Source organism: Lissotriton helveticus, chromosome 2_1 (genome assembly GCF_964261635.1).
Source record: "Lissotriton helveticus chromosome 2_1, aLisHel1.1, whole genome shotgun sequence".
Taxonomy (NCBI): Eukaryota; Metazoa; Chordata; class Amphibia; order Caudata; family Salamandridae; genus Lissotriton; species Lissotriton helveticus.
The window spans coordinates 580591035-580614644 of NC_136059.1; the positions used below are offsets into that span (position 1 = coordinate 580591035).

Here is a 23610-nt window from a genome sequence, read left to right on the forward strand (position 1 = left end):
CAACCACTCAACCTTAGCCCGGATGCATTTGTTTACGCAAAAGTGAATAAATACAGATTGTCGGCTTTCCGGCAGTTCATGTAATTCGTAAATTTTACTCACAGTAGACTGTTTGGAGCAGAAACTGCCTTGTCGCATCTTTGACATTGTATGTGTGCCGCAGCCCCATTCACTGTGCTAGCAACATGTACTGTGGAACTTTAGAAACTGTTAGAAAATACATTGAGAGCGAGTACCTTGCGTGACGTTTATACGAAAGCAAGCTTTGCATACAATTTTCATGCAGATGTCTCCCCAAATCTATTTTGCATGTAATTAGTTAAATTACAAATTTTTTACATGGAACGCGTTAAAAATTTCATACACCCCTCCTTGTCGTAAACTGATGATGGCACTATAGGTCGATAGGAAGCAGTGCAAACATACTAAGTCCTAGTTAAAAAGTTAGAAATCTGCTCTCATAGAGTTTCTCCTACATTTGAAGTAGATTCCCAACAGTCCGGGGATTCACGAAAACCCCAGCCAGTATTCCTGGAGGAATGAGAACAACAGAAACCTCTAAACTTGATCAAGTGAATTGGCCATGTCATTTTTTTCTTTTTGTTGTATGCACAGTGAAACTATTATTCTCTACAGAGAAACCCCTTATCCTACACCCTATGAAATGTTGGGGTTATCCCTTTCCATTAACATCCTCGATACACTAGTACTGCAAACTTTGTGGAATGCCTTTATGGGAGTCTGAACAGTGGGAGTGGCAAGCCAAACGCTTGTAAACCCCGGCATAACTGTAATTTGTACTCAATGCATTTTGCATTGCCAGCCCAAACAGCCTATCTTGATTACCGTTTGCGCCTGTAGTGCAACATGTATGATTCTAATATCCCACTCATCCCAATTTTACCAACCAGGATGTGGAATCTAGACTTGTAAATGCCTGTTATGCATGTAAATTAATATTTGTGAATAAGCCCTGATGTGATTACATAACAAACAGTTCAGTATTATGGTTTTATGCCATCAATGGGTCTGGTGACATGATATTAAACAACAAAGCACATTTCACCAGATATCCAGTAGGGAATTATTGAACCACTATAAGTGTATCTGTTTTGCATTGATTTACAGTAGTCTAAGCCTTCATATTTATTGGTTGAAAAACTGTAAATTACAGTGTTATTTCTATGAGTTACACAAATAATCCACTGATAGAATGCCATTCCTATAAATTACTGAGTTTGAAATAACTAAAGTTTGTGCAATAACAACAAATCTCAATGTAATATTTATGTATAGACAATAGGTACAATTATAAACAAATATATATACACACAATACAAATAGAAACTTAGAGGTAAACGATATTTTCTTCCACAGCTCCACTTTCAACATCTTGTGAGACATCAGAATGTGGATTTGGCAGTGCCTCTGATGCCTGTTGCGACTGGTTGCCAGTAGGATTTTGACTGTACGTTCCTGACAACATGGCCCCACGAATGATAAACTGTAAGGCGTTTAAATCTGAAAAACAAAATGAGTGTATTGATAATCCCATTTACATGAAGGGCAGTTCAAAATCGGGATTCCTACTAAAAATATAGTTGAAACAAATGAAAAGCAATTTGAATACTTAATTTAGGAAATGTAATTTAAAAAATACCAATGTGATTTGCATATTGGAAAATTAATGATGAAATATTGAGTGCCAAAACAAATCTAATTTTAATAATGTTTCATTCATAAAGCACAAGATTTTAATACAAAGGAAGGAGACACATATTATATGCAATATCTCCCCAATTCATCATCCCTTCAGCAATAACAGAGGCATTGATTTCTTCAGTGGATGTCAACAAGGAATACTATTTTGAGGGCATGTACCTAGCTATTGTTGCTGCATCTCCCTCACTGAGATAAGTATACTTTAATCTAGTTCCTTGCTTCTATGTTTTTTATTAATATATATTTCTGCCTTTAACTTAACTATTTGTAAGAAATGGGATTCCTGGTTGGCTGATGTATGCACCCAAGCCAAGCTTGAACCACCACTCAGCCAGGGTGAGCTAGATACACACTAAAAGATGACCTGTGCTCACCCTCTGGCAGCTTGGCACAGAACAGTCAGGTTTATCTAATGAGGCAATTTGTAAACTATTTGTGCCACACACACACACACACACAAACACTATGAATACACCACAAAAAGACTCACCACAGGTTTAGAACAATATATTATTATATTTTGAGCAAAACAAGACCAAAATGACAACAATCCAATGTATATTTTATTTATTTATTTATTTATTAATCTTATAGAGCGCGACAGTTACCCACAAAGGGTTTCCCGGCGCTACGAGACAGTGTGCTAGAGAGAACGAAAGTTAAGACCGTGAAGAACAGAGGGATTTATTGATTGAACAACCAGGTCTTAATGGCTCTGCGAAAACGGACATAACTTGTTTCGTTTCGAATAGTCAAGGGGAGAGAATTCCACAGTTTGAGGCCCAATAAACCTACCGCCCATTCTGGAGAGTCGGACTTTAGGCAAGCTGAAAAAGCCATACGATGAGGAACGGAGACAACGTGCAGGAGTGTAAATATGCACCAAGGATTGTAGGTATCTAGGGGCAGTACCCCATTTTATTTTATGCATGTAGCTAAGAGTTTTGAATTTGACTCTACTCTCCACCCTGAGCCAATGTAAAGCACGGAGGTGTCCGGAAATATGTTCTGTTCTGTGACATTTACATAACAGCTTTGCAGCGGCATTTTGGACTAACTGAAGGCGTCTAGTGACTGCCTGTGTAGCCCCTAGATAAAGGACGTTGCCATAATCTAACCATGACGTTATAAGGGCATTGATCACGGACTTCTGTGTGTCACTCAGCAGCATCCAAATGATTTTCTTTAGGCAACGCAGAATGGTGAAGCATGTGGCTGTTAACTTCCAAACCTGGGGCTGCATAGTTAAACCTTTGTCAATGGTAACCCCCAGATTTCGTACCTGGTCAGATGGAATAGGGAGGGCACCCATCTCAGATGGCCAGTGTCTGGAACTCCAAAGATCCTGCTTAGGACCCAATATTAGGACTTCCGTTTTACCTCCATTCAATTTGAGCAGATTGTCACTCATCTATTTGGCAACTTTCCTAAGGCCTGATTGAAGGAGGGAAGTAGAGGCTTGATCAGAATTTGAGAGGGAAAAGGTGATCTGAGAGTCATCTGCATATGTGAACAGAGTAAGACCTTCTTGTTCAGCAATATGTGCCAGCGGTGTTACGTATAAGTTAAACAACAAAGGGCTGAGTACCGAGCCCTGAGGTACTCCATGAGGAGACACATGAATATTGGAGGTGGCAGTATTTGAGAAGATTTGGAATGTTCGGTGAGTTAAAAAGGATGCAAGCCATCCCAGGGCTTGACCACTGATGCCCATTGAAGAGAGGGACTTTAACAGTATGGTATGAGAGATGGTATCAAATGCTGCACTGAGATCAAGTAGAATCAGCGCAGCTGTGTCTCCTCTATCCAAAAGAAGGCGTACATTTTCTGTGACGCCCAACAAAGTTGTCTCTGTGGAAAACCCTGGACGGAAACCTGATTGAGAAGGGTGAAGTACGTCATTGGCCTCAATGAACTGGGCGAGATGGAAGTGGACGTGTCTCTCCAAAATTTTGAAGAAAGCGGGCAGAAGGTAAATAGGACGGAAATTTGCAAGGATTTTCGGATCAGTCGAAGGCTTTTTCAATAGAGAAGTTGAGATATTGAATTTTAAAAGAATAAATGCAGTAAAGCACTTACAAACGTTGTAAAGTCAAAGTTTGGACCGGCCGACCTGATGTGAGTAAATTGCTATTACTCCTGGTATTACAAATATGTATCTAACTGTTCCAGGCATCATTTCTCTTTCTATGATTTCCAGCTCTCTATTGCACTCCTTATTTTTGCAGTCCTGGTGATTGATGCCATATTTCAGAAAGGTGTAGAAACATCATTTGTTTCTGTTGGATACCCATAACAAAATTATGTATCATAAATTCAATCAATCAATCAGGGTTCTTATAAATTGTGGCTACTCACCCATGAGGGTCTCAAGGCGCTAAACGTGCTGTGCTTTTTCTGATGATATGCACAAGGATCACTTTATTCACACGTGTGTCGCTCTGAAGAAAGCACAAGCACATTTGTAAATGGCACCCATTTTATTATCGTTTGGTTATCTTTTCATTAAATGATACCTTGGTTATAACTATCGCTATATGTGCAATAGGTCGTATTGGTATGGGACTTTAGTGCACTCTGCAGTAGAGCAGCACATTTTGCTTTATGCTTCACATCCCATGACAACTGTAGTCCGTTGGCTTCCGTGTTCACCCCCTGTCAGCTTACTTAGTACTTTATTATTTTGGGGCACTCTGCTGACTGAAAATGCCATTTTTGATAAGCTCTGTGACATTATCGGTGGCATCGTCAGCAGTGTATTGTGGAAACTATTATTGCATTGCTCACCGGAAGTGGTCCTTCCGTTTGCCTTTATATTTTGCAGCAGCAATCTTTTAGGGGGTGTTCCTTTCAGCTTCATACCCTGTGGAGGGATTTAGGAAGGCATTTATTGTTTGGTGGGCCTTGGGGGACCAGAAGCAGCACTGTAAATCCGCAGTGCTCCTGTCCCATCACACTTGTGGGACTACCCCACTATTTAGAATCAGGATAAAGTTCTGTTATTCTGATGGCGGCTGCTCTGCAGGATCCACCATTGACAAACTGTAACCAGATGGCCCATCTACAATAGTCCTGTCGGGTCGTAGTGGCAGGCGGCTTGCCATGTTTAGTCTCTGGCGTCCCAGATAGGGAAAGCACAAGCATATCGACAAACTCCATGCACGTTGAGGACACTTTTTTGTTTTCAGAAAACGAATTCCTGCTTTGGGAGTTTGTTTTTATAAAACAAAAAACTTTGCAGAACAGGCACATTAAACATGGTGGGGCAGATTTATGAGGCACTTGCGCCACGTTTACGCCGCTGTTGCGTCACGCAAGGCGGCGTAAACGTGGCGCATCCCTACGAACGATTTACAACGTGACGCATCTAGGCAGATGCGTCACGCTGTAAAGCCCTGCGCCGCTTGTGGGCGTTCCGGCGCAGGGTGGGCGTTCGGGGGCAGGTGCGCCTCGCAAAAGTGGCTGAGTGAAATCTATAAGATTTCACTCAGTCACTTTCAGGCCAATGCTGCGTCAAAAGCCTGCGCCTGCTTGAAGCAGGCGTAGGTCTTGACGCAGCATTGTGGAGATGGGGCACCCCCGAGCCTTGCTGGAGCTGCGTCGCGCTTGCGACGCAACTCCAGCAATGCGTCACCTTTACGGCACAGATGCGTCACGCATCTGTGCCGTTTTTGCCCCATGGTGCGCCGCATCATAAATGCGGCGCACCATGGGTGGCGGAGCTGTGGCGCACTGTGGCGCATGTTAACTGGCGCATCCCTGGGGATGCGCCAGTTAACATAAATCTGCCCCGGTGTGTCTAACACAAGAAAAGGGTGAGAGATGTACTATCGACCTGTGGGGCATATTAGCAAGGCGGCGGTGTGAAATTTTCCCCGCTTTTGCGGCCGTGTTTGGCCGAAAAGCGACAATAATTTCATCGCCTTATCAGCAAAGACACGCTATCGCGTGTTTTGCTGATTTTCCGCCCTTTTCAACAACGCCCATCTTTGCATCTCTAATGAGATGCAAAGTGGGCGTTCCAGTGCAAAATAATAGGAGAAATGTCGCTAAGCGACATTTCTCCTATTATCAAGCTGCACGCTAACAAGCAGAGCGTTAGGAAAAGTAGCGCTAACCACAGTTAACGCTACTTCCCTAACACCTGCTTGTGACCTGACTTAGCCATGTAATCCAATGGGAGGTGGATTACATCGCTAAGATTGCCCTGCTCTATCAACTAGGTTATCGCCATTTTCAATGGAATATCGCTGGAAAACCAGCAATGTTCCATTGAAAACGGCGATAATCCCCGCTATCGCTGGGATTTTTATCTCCATGGCGTTAAGCGTTATTAATACAACACTAACATGGAGATTATCGCCAGCGATAGCGGGCAATAGATTTACTCACGCTAGCAGCGGTCAGCGATAATTATCGCTGCCGCTTGCTAATATGCCCCTGTGTTTTCCCCCTTCCAAGCTATATTTCATATCACAAATTGGAAAGGATATGGCTAAACATAAACACCTCATTTTACTCTTTGTACAGGCATATCTCTGGAAAAGTAGGACCTTCGCCTACATAGGGTGGCATGCTTCATCATCATTGTTTGCCAGACCCGGACCTCCCTATGGGTCCGGGTGTGGCAACCACCTAGGGTCATATTATCAAGGACCGGTGTTAAAATTATCGTCGTTTTATCGGCAGGAAACTGCCGATAAAACAGCGATAATGGGCTTGATAATACACCCTTGTTAATTCCCATAGAAGCCCATGTTCTCACCAGAACATGGGCTTCTATGGGAATTAACAAGGGCGTATTATCAAGCCCATTATCGCCGTTTTGTCGGCAGTTTCCTGCCGATAAAACTGCAATAATTTTAACACCGGTCCTTGATAATATGCCCCCTAGTGTGGGAGTAAGTTTTATTTTTAATAGTGCTTATGGGAGCCAAACAATCTAGGACTGTCCGCTAAGGTGTTTGTATTCCTGGTTGCCTTGGGTGTATTCAAAACTCTAGTGATAGACTAGGGTTAATATCACTCGGCTGTCTTTATATCAGTGACATAACACAAAGCAAAGAATACCACAAAACATAATAGGGCAAAACACAACAATGCCGTCAAAAAGAGGAGAATGCAACACAACCACCACAGTCAAACACAACACCACCACAGCCCTACAATTTAGTACAAAAAGATACTTCAACAAGGCAACAAATTTCAACATAACAAATATGCACAACAATTCTGGTCACTTACAAATCCTCTACAAACCCCCTTCATAATACAGTGATTAAAGTTGTTTGAACCAATCACTGCCTTACTTGCCAACAAGGACTTGTATTAGCGCCAGCCAAAAATCTTTTGTGACCGGTCACGTGTTTCGGAATAAATTCTGGTTTGTAGACCATTGTTGGCAGAGGCCACTGGCCACCTGAGCGACACGTTGTATTATTCATACAGCATTTGGAATGTCGTCTTGCGCCGGTGCTGATTCAAGCTCAGGGTCCGAAACATATTGCGGTGGCCTAAAGAACTAACAACCTGTGCCTTTTACAGATGAATTAAATATTTGGTCAAGCAACCTCAGCGTCTATCACAAAATAACGTGCAGACGTTTTTTACTATGAGTGTTTTTCTTCATGCTGCCACGAGGTGGCGGAAGTGTATTCCTTTAGGCTCTTTACGTAGTCACCACTCATTAAAGTATTACTCCTTAAAAAGTTGTATTTCTCAATTTACTCTTGATTTGCAAGATGCCACAAGGAGGATAAGAGCATTTTTTTATTCGGTTTATTAGCATTTTATAGCATAAAACACAAACAACAATAAACATAGTATGTGCAACCGAAACTGCCTTTCAAAAAGAATACCTTTTGCATGTATTTTTTTCTTACTCAACATTTACTTTTATTTTAAAAGTTTTTATTGTTATAAAAAGGATCATACAGATATATAAGTGGAGTATACATTGGCAGTTTTTTTATATCTACAGTCCATTTGTGAAAGCGCGCTCTTTTCGTTTGTTTTCCCCCAGTTAAGAGGGGGGGGGGGAGAAAGAAGGAGAGAAGAAAGAAGGGGGGGGGTGGCTTCCTCCGATACTCGTCGGGATTCTACTTGTCGTTGTGTCGTTACTGGGTCTTCCTCAGGTGCTCGTCGAGTGGGCCCCACATGTGTACTTTAGCGTTGTGCTCCTTAGAGAAGTTGCCTGTGATGTTGTCTGCTCCTCTCAGGTAGGTGACCCAATTAATTCACGTTTTAAAGTTTGCTTTGGCAGTGTTCTTCCAGTTTGTCAGGATTATTTTTAGGGCTGCTGTGAGGAGCAGGTCCAGTAGGTCTCTCTCTTCTCTGCTGTTTAGGTTCGCGGTCAGGTGTTCTGTTGCTAGGCTTGCGAAGCTGATTGTTAGGTCTGCTTTGAGAATGTCGTTTATGAAGGTGTTGATCTGTGTCCAGAACCTTTTGACTTTCACGCATTTGAAGATGAGGTGCTCGAGGGTGCCTTCTTCTTTCTGGCAGTTCCAGCAGTTGCCCGACTCTGCAATGCCGACCTTGTGGAGCTTGGACGGTGTCCAGTAGGCCCTGTGGAGGAGCCAGAATTTGGTTTGCGCTAGCTGTGGGGTGACTTTGTTTGTTGTCGCTGAGCTCCACATTTTTGCCCGTTCTTTTTCATTTAGTTGCCTGCCTAGGAGTGTTTCCCATGTGTTGGTTATTTTCTTGTTTTGCGACAGTGTAGAGGGGCTCAGGAGCTTGTAGATCTTTGCAGTTTGGTGGCCTGCTGAGTTGAGGGTCTGCATGTATTTGATGATGCTTGGTTCCTCTCTGTGTAGGTTAGCTTTCGTTATAGCTGTCTTGATCTTGAGGAAGTTGTAGAGCTCTTGGTTCGGGAGGTCGTGTAGCTGCTGTAAGTTTTGGAATGTCAACCGTTCCTGTTTGGTTTCCATCTGTTTGGGGAGACTGATTCCTTTCTCGATCCATATGTCGTTGTGCAGTGTCGCTTTGTATTGAACCAGATAGATTCCCATGCTGTGGCTTTCAACTTCTGCATCATGCGTCTGTCTATTTTCATCAGCGCTTCCCTCGTGTGTTTCAGTATTGGGTTGGACCTTTGGGGGTGTCTGTTTGCTGTTAGAAGAGCTATTGGCTTGAGGCCTCCCAGGATGTCTTTCTCTACCTCTAGCCAGACTGGTTTGTATGTTTGGGTGTCGTCTATCCAGGCTATACCCTGCCTCGCCAGGCAGGGTATAGCCTGGTCTGGTATGTTTTGAAGTTTGCCAGATTGAGGCCCCCAAGGTCCTTTGTTAGTCTCAGTTTCTGTAGGCTTATTCTGGGTTTTTTGTTTTTCCATAGGAAGATGTTGATAAGTTTGTCTAGTCTCTTGTGGAAGGCTTCTGTCATCGGGAGAGGTAGCATTGTTAGTGTGTAGTTTATCGCCGGCGTTATCATCATTTTGATGGTTTCTATCCTCCCCCACCAGCTTATGTATTTTGGCGACCATAGTTCTAGTCTTTCTTTTATTTTTTTCAGCGTGAGGTCCTCATTGTGCTGGAGCGTTGATGTGAGGTCTCTTCCAAAGTGCAGTCCTAGGTATTTTAGTGGTTTCGTCTGCCATGCCAGTCCGGAATCCCCGAGGACCTCTCTTGTGGTGTGGACGTTCATTGGCTTGCATTCCGATTTATCTTTGTTGAGTTTGTAACCTGAGGCTTCCGCGTACTCTCCTATTGTGTCCATGAGCGCTTTTATTGACAGAGATGGGTTTGTGGTTGTGATTAGGATGTCATCTGCATACGCCGCTAGTTTGACTGTCTTCTCTTTGACCTTGACGCCCGTTATTCCTGTATTGTCTCTAATTCTGGCTAGTAGGGGTTCCAGAGCCAGCAGGAAAAGGCCGGGGGAGAGGGGGCATCCTTGTCTGGTGCCTCTTCCTAGTGTGAGCGTTTCGGATGTACTTCCGTTCACCACTATTTTTGCTTTTGGTTTGTTGTAGGGGGCCATCACCATTGCTATGTATTTTTCCCCCAGTCCGAATCTTCCCATGCAGTTTCTTAGGAACGGCCACGAGACTCTGTCAAAGGCTTTTTCCGCGTCCAGCGCTATCATGACTGCCTGTTCACTGCCTGTTCACTGCTTCGTGCTGTGTGATTGATCAGATGGCACAGTAGCCTTGTGTTGTCCTGCGATAGCCTGCTTTTGATGTATCCCACTTGTGAGCTGTGGATGATGTCTGGAAGGACTTTGTTTAGTCTATTGGCCAGTACCTTTGCGTAGACTTTGCAGTCAACATTTATTAACGAGATGGGTCTGTAGTTCTGAGGGTACTGTGTGTCTTTCCCCTCCTTGGGGATTATAGTGATGTTGGCTTCGCTCATGGACTCCGTCATCTTGCCGTTCTGTATGCAGGCCGAGTATGTTTGTGCCAGTAGCGTTCTTATGTGGTGACCGAAAGTTTTGTAGAACGTGGTGGAGTATCCATCTGGTCCTGGCGCTTTGTTCTGTTTTAGCTGGCTGATTGCTGCTTCAATCTCTTTTTCTGTTATATCGGCTTCGAGCGACGCCCTCTCCTCCTCTTTGAGTTCTGGCAGATTGGTGTCATTGAGAAGAGTGAGTCCTGCGTCTTTGCTCAGGTTCTTATCCTCGGCGTATAGTTCTTGGTAGAACTGTCTGAAGACTTCTAGTATTCCTTTGTTTGTTGTTTGGGACTTGTTGGTTCGGTCCGTTATTGCTGCGATCGTGTGCTGCCTTTGTTTTGCCTTTAGATAGGACGCCAGCTGTTTCCCTGCTTTGTTTGCTGCGCACAAGTTGACGGATTTGAATTTTGTTAACCAGGAGCCTGCTCTCTCGCTTAGTATCTTGTTCAGTTCGTATTTCTTCTTCGTGTGTTCTTATCTGTTATGTTTGCGCAGTGACTCTCTCTCCAGTGCTTTTATCTCCTCCTCTATTTCGGAGATTTTTTTGTTTCTGCCTCTGTTCATCCTTGATTTGATGTTGATCAATTTACCCCTTAGTGTCGCTTTGAGTGCGTCCCATATGATGCCCTTCCCTACTTCGCCATTGTCATTGTTTTTGAGGTAGTCTCTAATTGCTTCATCAATTTCTTTCACGTTTTCTCTGTTCGGCAGGATGTCGCTGTTTAGTCTCCATCTTCTCGTTGGGTTTTCGTTGTGTTTGCCGCTCAGAGTGAGCATGGTCTGAGATGGTTATTGGAGCTATCTCCGTTTCTTCTATAAGGTGCGTGTGTGTGTTGGACATCAGTATGTAGTCAATCCTACTGTAGGAGTTGTGTGGGTGTGAGTAGAACGTGTACTCACGCGCCGTTGGGTGCTGTAGCCTCCATGGGTCTGCTAGGTGCTGTTTGATGCACAGGTCTTTCAGGGTGTTGTTGTTGTGGGAGTCATGGCTTGGTCTGTTTGGGTGCCTGTCCGTTACCTGGTCCATCGTCTTGTTCATGTCCCCTGCTACGACCAGGAGGTCTTCTTGGGGTAGGTCGGATAGTTTGCTGTCCACTTCCTGCCAGAATTTTTTATCTTCAGAGTTTGGTCCATATATGTTGACTACGTGTATTCTGTCGCTCCCTTTCTGGACGCTTGTTATTAGCATGCGTCCATCCTCGTCTGCTTCTGTTTTTTGTGTTATTAGGTTGGACCTCTTGCTTAGGATCGTTATTACTCCTCTTTTCTTCCCTTTTGCCGGCGAGCAAAGTACTTCCCCTATCCATCTTGCTTTGAGTTGCTTTGCTTCTTCCTCTGAGAGTTTGGTCTCTTGCAGCGTGTATACGTCCCCCTTTAGTTTGGCCAGGTGCTCTAATATTTTCCTACGTTTGACCGGATGGTTCAGTCCTTTAACGTTCATGGATACCACCTTCAGGTTTGTGGTCAGGCTAGCTTTTGTTGGGTCTGTCACGGTGGTGCGGTGTTTTCGCTGGTGTTTCTGCTTTCCTTACGTTTTGGCGCTGGCCTGTATATCCATGCTCCATGGTGCACCTTGTGACCCCCCCCAGGGGTTTGGAATGCACGGTGTGGGATGAGAAGTGAGGAAAGAATAAAGTGGGGGGTGGGAAAAGAAAAATGAAAAAGGAAAGGGAGTTTTTTTGTTACACAAATGCTAGCTGTATCATCTACCGTCCTGTCCACCTGTCCCGCCCTCCCCCTCTGTCCGCCCCCCTCCCACCCTCCCCCCCTCCCTCCGCCAGTAGAAAAACGGGTGTGCGACAGCAAGGGTCCTCACACTCCCCCCCCAAGTCCTTGCATAGTCTCTACTGTTGAGTTGTGCATACGCCATGAAGGTCCGTCTGTAGAGATGGGAGAGAGCAGGGAATAAACACTAAAATAAAAAGGATATGACTGTTGTTGTTCTCCCTCTCCTTCCTTCCCGTAGTTGTGATGGCGATGCTGAGGTAGCTGCGGTTGGTTTTGTGTGCATTTGTCTGAGGTAGATTAGTTCGTTTAAGTTCGAGTTCTATACGTGTACGTTGCACCTTCCTCATTCCTCCCCTTCGTTCGTTTCATCTGAGGATGCTCTTCGCTTTGCTCCTGGGCTTGGTAGCTCCATTTCTTCTGAAGCCGGGCCTTGTAGGTATCTGTGTAGGTCGTTGGGGTCGTCGAAGATTCTGCTTCCGTGCCTGTCTGTTATTCTCATTTTGGAAGGGCCTGCAAAGGTGAATGCAATGTTCTTTTTGCGCAGATGCTCTCTCTGGGCTAGGAAGCCTTTCCTCACCTCAACTGTTAGCCTGGAAAAGTCTTGGGTGATTGTTACCTTTTTCCCGTTTATCAGCATCGGGCGGCCTTTCCTGGCTACAGTGAAGATCGCGTCAGTATGGTTGTCTCTTAACGGCTTGCATATTATTGGTCTGGGGGCGTTGCTGTTCGCTTGTTTTCTGGCTGGTATGCGGTATGCTTTGACGATTTCGAGCGGTTTGTCGAAGCTGAGTCCAGTAAGTTTGGGGATTAGAGTTTCCAGCATTAGGGCGCATGCCCCAGGTGTGTCTTCTTCCTCTTCGGGCACTCCCAAGAGTCTTATATTCCCTTTGCGGCTTCTGTCCTCTTGCTCCGCCATGGCCTTTTGTAGTGCTGTGGTTCTCTTTATCACCAAACCCAGGTCTTTGTGTGCCACATTAGCATGGTCTTCCAGCTGGCTTATTCTTTTCTCCACCTCATCGATTCTGCCGTTGGCTTTGCTTTGCTCTGCTCTAATCGCTATCAGTTCCATCTGGATACTGTCCACTGTCTTTTTTGTGGCCTTTGCTAGCTCGTTTCCTTCCGTTATTTTCCCCAGGAGGGTGTCCAGTGTGGTGGTCCCGTCACCATGGCTGCTACGCTCCTTGGCCGGTGAGGCAGGCGTTTCGTTCTTGCTTTTTTTCAGGTCGTTTGTGACTTGTTTGCCATCTCTCCCTGCCATGGCGTCGAAGCCTCTTCTGACCTGGTGCGTCTGGGGTCTCTCTTCTGTTAGTTGTTGTTTTGAGGCGGTCTTTTTTTGCCCCTTTTCTTCTTTGTTTCTCAGGGTGTTTGTTGCTGTTAGGGAGCTGTCCCTGAACCTGGGTGGCCACTTGACCACTCTAGTTTTGGTCCTGTGCTCCGCCAGCCTCTTGCGGTGTCCCCCCCCTCTGTGTCTTGCCTTCTTTGCACTCTTTCAGGCTCTGTTTCTTGTCGCTTTGCTGCTTCTGCTGCTTCTGCTGGGGGTGTCGACTGGTTGGCCGGGGGTACCGGCCTAACTCTGGCTTGATGTTGCACGACTAGCGGCAGTCGCGGTTCTTTCCACCCTGCCCGGGGTTGGCCTGCTGCTTTTTGTGCTTACGGCGTATGCTCATTCATTGCTTATCTTGGCGTGCGTCTTGTTTGGCAGCCCCTTTTTGCACCTTGCTTCGCACCCGCTGTCGTTACGACTACTGCCTGCCCGCTTCCGCCGCTGTTTTTAGGTTGGCCACTCTCAGGGGGTGCGTGGACGCTCTTTCTGACCGGCAGCTCTGCGCTGTGTTGGTTGCGCGTTGTTGCTGTCTCTGCTCGCTCAGGCCCGTCTCCCCCGCGCCGTTGCTTCCCCAAGATGGCCGCGCGCTTTCCTCAGTGCCTTCCCTAAGATGGCCGCCCCCTTCTTCTGTGCCTCCCCAAGGTGGATGCGCGTTACTGCTGTCCCTGCTCGCTCAGGCCACTCTCTGGCAGGGTGTTGCGTTTGCACCTCGGGGTGGGGGCAGGGGGTGTGTGGGAGCTATTTCTGACCGGCAGCTCTGCGCTGTGTTGGTTGCGCGTTGTTGCTGTTTCTGCTCGCTCAGGCCGTCTCCTCCGCGCCGTTGCTTCCCCAAGATGGCCGCTTGCTCGCCTCAGTGCCTTCCCTAAGATGGCCACCCCCTTCTTCTGTGCCACCCCAAAGTAGATGGCTTGTACTTATTTGCTCGTCTCAAGTCTCTGTATTAGGTAAGCGCTGTTCCTGCTGTGCGTCGGCTACTTGACTCGCTGGCGGGGCCGCTTCCTGCCTAGAGCGCTCTTACTTGGAGGTGACTTGGTGGTGCCGCTCTACGCTTTCCGGCTACCGCTTCCTCTGGGACCTCTTGCGTTCCTCAATCTACTGGCCTGTTGCCTCTCTGCCAACCACGTTCCTCGACTTGCAGTTCCCTTTACTAGCACCGTCAAGGTCTTCTGAGTGATTCTGCGTTCCTGGTGCCTGTGTTTTGCCCGGGTGTACGAGCCCACCTTGTAGTGTAACTAAGATGGCCGCCCCTAGCTTCCTTTCCTCTCCCAAGATGGCCGCCGTATGTGTTGTCTTTCTCGTCGTCGGAGGGAAGGAATCGCTCGCCACTTCGCATGCGGGTTCGAAAAAGGGATAATTCTACCCCTTCTACGGGCCTCTGGGGGGTCTGCGCTTTCCTGGGTTCGGGCGCTCTTACTTGGTGGCTTGGTGGTCTTGCGTCTCAGCTTATCCTCTCTGAGATCTCTCCGCCATCTTGCGCTTCCCCTTTCCTCCTTCAGCTCGCTTCTTTTCCTCTTTCCTTCGCTTCTTTGGTGGACGCAGCTCGACTTGAAGCAGTTCCGGTGGTGCCCCTTGTGTTCATGCACCTCCTCTTGTGACCGTTGTCGCGTTTCTCTGCGTTTCGCCTCTCCTGCTCGCCGTTCTTTGACTTGGGGGTCGGGAGCTCCGGACTTAGGTCTGCTGCCTCCTTGCCATCCAAGCCACGCCCCCCCTTACTCAACATTTACAATGACCATCACACACATATCCCCCACACATCTCACCAGTTCCAATTGGCAGTACCCCCTTTCTACACACTCAGGGAGGCCTGTAGCTGGGGGGGACATAATTTTTCCAAGCATCTCTCTCCAACCAGCGAGATCTTCCGTGACTCTCTCATCCCAATCCAGCAAATCTTTTCTCAGCCCCTGAGGCCACCCGGTGTATCAAGGAGCTAATTTAAGCGGGTGGTTGCTCGGCACTCATTTTTGGGGACCATCACTTATTTTCCAAGAGACAAGGAGGGAAAGACAGAAAGGAGATAGAACGAGAATGAGAAAGACGGAAAAACGGTTGTAAAGGGATAAACAATAAAACCTGCACGAGTAAGATAGAGGCAGGGAGTTTCTGGTAGTCGATTAAAAAGGCACGAGTTGGATTCCAAGCTACTAGAATTGGGATTCAGTGCAGAGCTTTGGGCACCGGCACTCTTCTTTCTACAAATTAAGCACTTTGGGGCACATTATCAAGAGAAGTTTTGCTGCTTTTTCGGCACAAATTGCTGGAAAAGCTGCGATTTCCCTATCGCACTATTAACAAGGACTCGCTAACATGCGTAAGCGCTTGTTTCCCAGCGATAGCAGCCTTTTTTTTTGTCGCTTTGCATGTCAGCGATATTTATCGCTAATGATATGCAAAGTAGGCGTTCCTCACTAAAACAACATGGAAACAGCCGCAAACACAACTTCCCTCTATTACCAATGCGGTCCCAGACCCGCGAAGCGATAATAAAAGTCACAGTAACCGCGATTATCGCTGGTATTTAACGCCTGATTAAAACCTGACTTAGCCATCTTGTCAATGGGAGGTGGATTGTCAGGCTGAGTCCACACCTGCCTATTAGCAAGCTTTACATTAGCGCTGTCAAAACATTGCTGTATTACTTGCGCTGCTTCTGGCTTTGACGGCTATCGCTAGATTTAACATCGCCTCTGAGCAAAGCGTTGCTAATACGCCCCTAACACGGCAATGTAATCCAGCGATAGTAAAAGACGTGCTAAGCGAGCTTTAAGATATTTATCGGATTCTGTTGATAATATGCCCTTTTATGTGGCGGCCCAGCGTTTTGCTAACACCATTCCCAGCACACCATGCAGGTTTGCATTTTGTGGTGCTATCGAAGGTTGAGCGCAGTTTAAACTTATTTGGGAAATCGGTGTTAGGGGAACTCTGTGGGTGAAAGTTCTTTTTCTATTCAGTCATTCATACATGGACCTCAATTGTTATATGAGGTACAGCACCAAGAAGAGGTGTGCATAGATACATACAGTCAGAGATTCTGTAGGCTCGAATGAAAGGTGGGCAGCCGAGGCATACATTGTCAAACAGGAGACACATCTCTCTTGTGAGAAACAATGCATACATGCTGTTAACACTGGCCTTCCTTGAAGTAACAAAAATAACTATTTCAGAAGATCTCCCTCCAACAGAGGCAGTCTAACAGATAGGTGTGGAGGGGAGGGGAGGGCCGATAGGGGTTCACATGCAGCTTACCATCAGGTTACAGGCTCTCAAAGGGACACAGCTGCACTGCCAAGCCATAGTTTTTTTTAAATTTCTTTTTATTAAATCATAAAACACACATACAAATCAAAAAATAAAATCTCAGGGAAGCCAAAACATTTCAATACTTTGGTGTGAGAAGAAAGGATTACATTGTCATATTAAAAATCTCAGGGGACGGTGGTATCGGGCACATTTTCATCAAAGTTAGGATCAGGGGGAGCACAGATATCGCCCCTATAGCTGTTCCATGGACCCCAAATCTTCCCCCACTTACGAGGGCACCCTCTGGCCATGTATACCGACTTTTCACGCACCATACACCAGTCTAGGTCCTCAGCCCACTTGGTGACCCCCGGCGTCTGGCTGGCGCCCCAGAGCTGAGCGATGTTGCGTTTGGCAATCATATTCGCTAATGTTACCCACTGTTTCTGGGGCTCATTCAAATCAGACGGTTCCCAAACATTCAGCAAACAACGCCTAGCCACAGGTTTTATCTTTGTGCCCAACGCCTGGCTCAGCTCCACATGTATGGTCGACCAGAAGTCTTGCACTCGATCACAATGCCACAATGTATACATTAGGGTACCATCTTCCGCACATCCCTTCCGGCACGCACCACTATCAGCACGTCCCATTCGAACCAGACGCAGCCCAGTAATATATGATCTATGCAAGATTTTCAGCTGAACTAACCTCAGCCGCATCTGAATCGCCACCTCCTTAGGAGAGGCCACCGCTGCTATCCAGTCCTCATCGTCTAGTTCCAATCCATCCTCGCACCACTGGGCCCTGATCTTCCGCAGCGGATCCTCTGAATGATTCACCAACTTACGGTATATCAGGGAGATCGTCTTTTCAGGGCTATGTCCATCTAACACTCGGTCCTCCAGAGGCGACGCCTCCAGAAGAACCGTACCCTTAGGGACATGTGTATCTAATGAGTGGCGCACCTGTAAGTATCGAAAGTATTAGTTTCGGTGTAGTTGGTACTGGGCCACCAAGGACTCGAACATATGCACTGCGCCCTTTTTCCAAACATCCCCAATCTTCACTATGCCAATCAGGTCCCACCTGTCAAAGCCCTTCTACTTCCACATACTGCCCAACTTCTCTGAGTTCAATAAAGGAGTGGCGAGTGTTAGTCTACCCTCCCACCCCAAACATTTATTAGCAATATGCCAGACACGGACCGCGTGGTCAGTGGGGCCCGTCAGCGGGAATCTACGCGGCCTAGAATATAGAGCCCTCTCCAACGAACCACCCGGCACCTGACCCCAAACCATTGCATAACCAGGGTCACCAGGGATACCGTATATTATGTTGTTCACTGCAGCTAGTTGAGAGGACCAGTAAAACTTGCGAATGTCTGGGAGCCCAATTCCCCCATCGTACCAAGGAAGGGTCAGCTTGCTATATGCAATTCGAGCACTACCTCCCCAGAGAAGCCGTCTCTGGAGGGATTCTATCTCTCTAAAATAGGCCGCCGGAACCAGGTCCATCGAATTCTGCAACGCATACAAAAACCGAGGAAGCGCCATCATCTTGAACAAAGCTGCTCTCCCTAGCAGAGAGAGCGGAAGGGACCTCCAACGCTCCACATCTGCCCTGCACCTAGTCAATGGAGCAACCAAGTTCCTTTCATACCGCAGCTGCGGGTTCAGCGTCACGTAAATGCCAAGGTATTGAAACCCCACTTATTCCAACCGCACCGGACAAGACTGCGGAATCACAGGAGGATCCCCTGCCACTACAAACATCACCGATTTATCACAGTTGATGACTAGACCAGAGTATCGACCAAAAATGGCTAAGACATCCAGGAAGACCCTGAACGACTCCCTAGGTCTAGTGAGGTACAGCAAAACATCATCAGCGTAAAGCGAAATCTTGTCTTCCCATTACGACGTCCAAAGCAAACCCCGAATCGACCTGTCCCAACGCACCCATGCGGCCAATGGCTCCATCGCAAGCGCAAACAACAGGGGGGACAGTGGACATCCCTGTCTCGTCCCCCTCCCAATCGCGGGACTTGCAATTGTTGACTATTATTCTAGCCAAGGGCTTGGAGTACAACAGGCAAACCCATCCAATGAATTCACTGCCGAACCCCATCTTCCCCAACACCGCAAACAAATACTGCCATTCCACTCGATCAAAGACCATCAACGCATCTAAAGAGACCAACACCGTCTGTTCATGAATCTTCGAGACACCTCCCAGGCCTCCCTGCAGCTGCCGCAGATTCAACACCGTGTTTCGATGCGGCATAAATGCGGACTGATCCGGGTGAATCAAAGTCGTGATCACCTTAACAAGCCTAGTCGCCAAGAGCTTCGCGAGGATTTTAGGTTCCGCGTTCAACAGCGATATAGGCCTGTACGAAGAACACTGCGTCTTGGGCTTGCCCTCCTTGTATAAAACCACCACATTAGCAATACGCTGATCGTACGAGAGCTCTCCCACTTCCCTACTCTCCAGGAACATAGCACGCACATATGGAGCCAACTTATTAGCATTCAACTTGTACAGTTCAATGGGGATTCCATTCGGACCAGTCGCTTTGCCCGATTTAACCTGCCTAATCGCTTGGGCCACTTTATCGTCCGTGAACGCGGAGTCAAGGTAATTTCTATGTTCCTCCGACAGACAAGGCATGACAATATCCCTGATCATATCGCCGCTTTCCGCCTCCGAATAGGTACTCCCGCCGTATACACCGCCTGATAATAATCGGCAAACTCATCCACTATCTCTTAAGGGTCCTTATCCCCATGCTCATATATTCTGCTCTGCACAGCCGCTTGTGTAGCCACTGCTTTATTGCGTACTAATATTCGATATTCCTCCTCACGAAGGCGTACCTGATGCAGGTCCTCCGGAGCCCTGGACTCATTAAATTTCTCTTCTAAGCTCAGAAGTTCTGCCTCCAACCGGACCACATCTGCGAGCGCCCTCTTCTTCTTCCCGGCAACCAGGGACAAAACTTCCCCTCTCGCCACTGTTTTATATGCCTCCCACAGTGTCCGCGCCGACTCAACGGTGCCAGCATTCTCTTGGAAATATCTATCGGACATACGGAGGACCTCTTTTCTAATGACTATGTCTTTCAGTTGCCACGCGCGGATAGGAGCTACCCTGCCAGCCGCCGGCAGATCTAAACGAATGACCAACCACAACGGGGAGTGATCAGAAATGCCCCTCCCGAGATAGCGCGCTTCACTAATCTTAAGCGCCATCCCGGCAGGGAGCAATGCATAATCCATCTGAGAAAGACTACCGTGAGCCGCAGAGACATGAGAGTAGTGAACGGACATCGGGTAGCGTGCACGCCATCCATCAATCAAACCCATCGACGCAAGGAAATCCGATAGACACCGCTGCGATGGGCGGAGCACCCGAGGAGGGCAGCGATCCAATTCCCCATCTAGCACAGAGTTAAAGTCCCCACCAATCACCAGGTCTCCCAAAGGAAGCGAAAGAAAAACATTCCCCAGATCACGATAGGTTTCGGTTTGTAATCCCGGCGGCACATACACAGACAACAAAGTTACAGTTCGACCCCAAACCAATCCCGAGACCCCCAACGTATCTACCCCTCTGGTCGACCCAGATGTGTTGCACCGACAGTGGAAAGGAGTTCTTAACCAAGATCCCCACTCCCCTCGACCCGGTTGTGAATCCTGTATTCACTACCAATTTATAACCCCCCCTGTGGAGGGCCAAACATGTATTACCAACCAGATGTGTGTCCTGTAGAAGTACTATGTCAGGGGCATGTCTCCTAATAAGCTGGTTCACCATCCCTCTCTTGATCTTGTCCCCCAGGCCATTAACATTCCAACTCAGTACCCTCATTCCAGACCCCTGTGAATTACGTGTCTCCACACTTATACAGTTCAAAATACAATAGCATCGCTGTTCCTGAGATCAAAAAACAAAAAGTAAAAACAAAAAAACACACTCTCACCTTCACACCCAGACCCCCACCCCCCACCCTGCACCCCTGCACTCGGCCTTTGCCAAACCCCAACTCGCAGTGTGCCTGTCGCCCTTCACTCAAACCAACCCCTATCTAAATATAGATGTGAGGAGGAGTCCAGTATCCCGGATCCCCACCATCCCGCCATAATCAAAGTCAATCAGGATGTTATATAAGCAACAGTATACTCCTCCCTCCCCACAATTGGACGTCCCAGCTACCCCGAAAGTGTCACTGGTCTTCCGTCTCCTTGCCATCACGCTCCTGAAACTCCGCCTGAGTCGGTAGTCCATCAACCCAGTCCGATGCCGCCTTCGGGTTATCGAAGAACCAAGTCTTTCCACGCACCTCCACTCGAAGCTTTGCTGGATACATCAAGGCATACTTATACCCCTTAGTTCGCAGTCGTTGTGTGACTCCTTGGAAACTCTGCTGCTGCTTCTGGACCTTCTGAGTGAAGTCAGGATAAAAGTTCAGTGACGAGTTCTGAAATTGCAGAGGCCCCTGCGACCTGGAGGCCTGGAGAATAGTATCCCTGTCTCTAAAGTTCAGGAGACGCACAATCATTGGCCGAGGGGTAGCACCCAGATGCGGTCTCCCACCTGGGACCCTGTGTGCCCTCTCGACTGTAAAGAAGGAACTTAGACCTTTAGGCTGCAAATGCTTGGTGATTAAGTCCTCCACAAATAGGTCAGGGGATTGTCCCTCAGCATTCTCCGGAACTCCGGTCAGACGCACATTGTTCCTTCTGGCTCTTCCTTCGTACTCATCCAATTGCCGACCCTGTACCTCTCCAGCCGTTCTCAAGTTTCGCACTTCCCGCTGGAGCTCCACCACATCATCCGTCAGGCTAGCCGTCTTTATGTCAATGCACCTTCATATTCGTTTTAGTGAGATCTGCCCGGATCAGGTTGACCTCAATGGTTACAGTATCTAGTTTGTGGTCCAAGGACTGTATCTGTTGGCCAAGAGAAGTGCGAACCCCCTCGATGGCCGCCATCACATCGTGCAATGTGGGTTCCAGTGTTGTGCTAGGATCCGCTATTCCGCCATCCTGGGACAGGCCAGACGCTCCAGGCGAGCACTTCGTGACAGTGTATCTACCCAGTTTGTTGGATTGCAATGTACGACTTGTTCTGGGCGATTTCACCTGGGGCTTCTCTGTCTCCGGTTTGGACGCCATCTCCAGAGCCAAGCCCGCCCCAAGACCGCACTTCTGTTGTCTCCGCTCAGCTGAAAGCAGTTAGGCACCTGGCCACCACCTCAAGGGCGACGTAGTCTTCCACCACTTCCAGTACACCGGGGAGGGACGTATCATCGGGAGGGGGAGGGACACCCCAATAAAACAAGGCACCCACAGTCTATCTTTCCTGACCGGAAGTCAAAACGGGGGTTCGAGCCGGCCACTTCCGGTCGAGCGATCCGATGTTGTTCAACTTGGGGCCGGGTCACCTCCCATCCGAGACCCCGGTCCCCTTCCGGCTCAGGCCCCGATCTCTCAGTCGCCCCAACTTCACTTTCCGTCGTCAGATTCGACCACGGAAAGTCTCATTTGGTGCCTCTACCACTCAGTCGACCAGATCTATATCGAAAATTTAGGATATGTTGCAGGATAGTCCCAGCGGTTGCGGGGGTCCCGGGAGCCCCGAGCTCACGCGGCCATCTTGGACGCGCGCCAAGCTCCTCTCAGGCCATAGTTTTAATTTCTCGTCTGCTTTTAATATCTGTTTCAATTCCAGTGGAAGCAGAAAACGTAGCTTTAAATTGGATTTCGACTGCATTAGATTGTCTTTCAGTAACTCTGGTTTGTTTAGTTAGTTGGACTCTTGTCATAAATATACATACATTTCAGCAACATAGATCTTTAGGGTATACATTACATTTAAATTGTTTAGCAGTGAAATTACCTTGATGCCTTGGCGGAGGAGATTTCAGTAAAGAATCGCGGGGGCTCGACGATTTTAAGCTCACGTTTTCCCTTTGAGGATAATTAGTGCAACTCAAGTCTTCAATGGAAGGACCTGCCATTCAAAGAATTCAAAATGTTGTTAATAAAAACATTAAGAATGAACCTTAAAGGCTGGTTTGCAGCATAGTGACATAATGGACAATAAAATGTATATTTTCTGTAATTTCCCTATAGGATAGTGGTTAGGGTGACCGTCAGACTCGCCGGAGTGCAGCTGTGGAGCTGCGGGAGCAGTCTCCCGACCTCCTTATTAGGAGTCGAATTGTCAGACCGCCACAGCCCCCTGCAGCCCCCAGGTAGCCGCCATTCTCTGGCGGTATTACAATGGTGTAGAGGCATTCATATGCTTCATGGGACTGCCAAAGTTCTGCCAAGCATATTAGGAGTTTCCCCTCCACCAAGGTTTTCATGGCAGTTACTCCTCCATGAAAACCCTGGGGGAGAGGGAACAAAGGGGTCCCAACAGGGCCCCTAGTGCCTCTGCACCCTGTGGAGGCACACAAGGGGGGCACAAGATGCGCCTCCATGTGTGCATGCACACCATTTCTGCACAGCATGGACTTTACAGTCCATTCCTGGCAGGACCTGTTTTTGGTGTTCCCATTGCAGTACCGTTTTTAGAGGCACTGCCATGGAAATGCCAAACAAAAGCCCGCCAGACAAGAGGAAATTCCTAATCTGGCGGGTGGCACGACTACGGCTTTGGCAGTGCGGTGGCGTGGCAGACCCGATGCTGCACCGTCAAAGTCGTAATCAGACCCTTACTGGTGTGTTCTATTCTTGTGAACTCAGATTCTGCTCCTTGCATCTGCTCATTTCACTTTGTGTCCACGATACAAGAAGTTATGTAATACTTTGTTCACTGGCACTATACTGAAACCATAAATATCGTGATACCAAAATATCGTGTCAAAAATATCGATCACAAGAATAGGGTTTTTCTATACAAATAAAAGTAAGCACAAAATTATTGAAAAAATATAGTTTTAAACTAATATAAAAAAATATCGTTTTTTACTATAGATCTAGTTTAAATAAGTAAAATTTACATATTTTAACATATAACATTAATATAATGTAAATTAAATGTTTAAATACTATTTAAATATATATATATATATATATATATAAATTTTTACGAATTTAAACAAACACACACACACATAAATATCAAAGCCTGTATTTTTATACACACATTTATACTGCAAAACAATTAAAACATATTAATTTTAACTTA

At 47.0% G+C, this 23610-nt stretch overlaps 1 protein-coding gene across 1 annotated transcript in view; it reads right to left on the reverse strand.

The window, feature by feature from the left end:
* Positions 1 to 651: 651 nt before the first annotated feature.
* The window catches only part of ARHGEF28 (Rho guanine nucleotide exchange factor 28), a 1107856-nt gene continuing 1084897 nt past the window's right edge, over positions 652 to 23610 (reverse strand). The window contains exons 37-38 of the mRNA XM_078675262.1: positions 22312 to 22425; positions 652 to 1521 (exon numbers count right to left, since the gene is read on the reverse strand). Of these exons, the coding sequence (XP_078531388.1) occupies positions 1349 to 1521; positions 22312 to 22425 (287 nt within the window). The 3' untranslated portion in view covers positions 652 to 1348. The remainder of the gene's footprint in view (positions 1522 to 22311; positions 22426 to 23610) is intronic.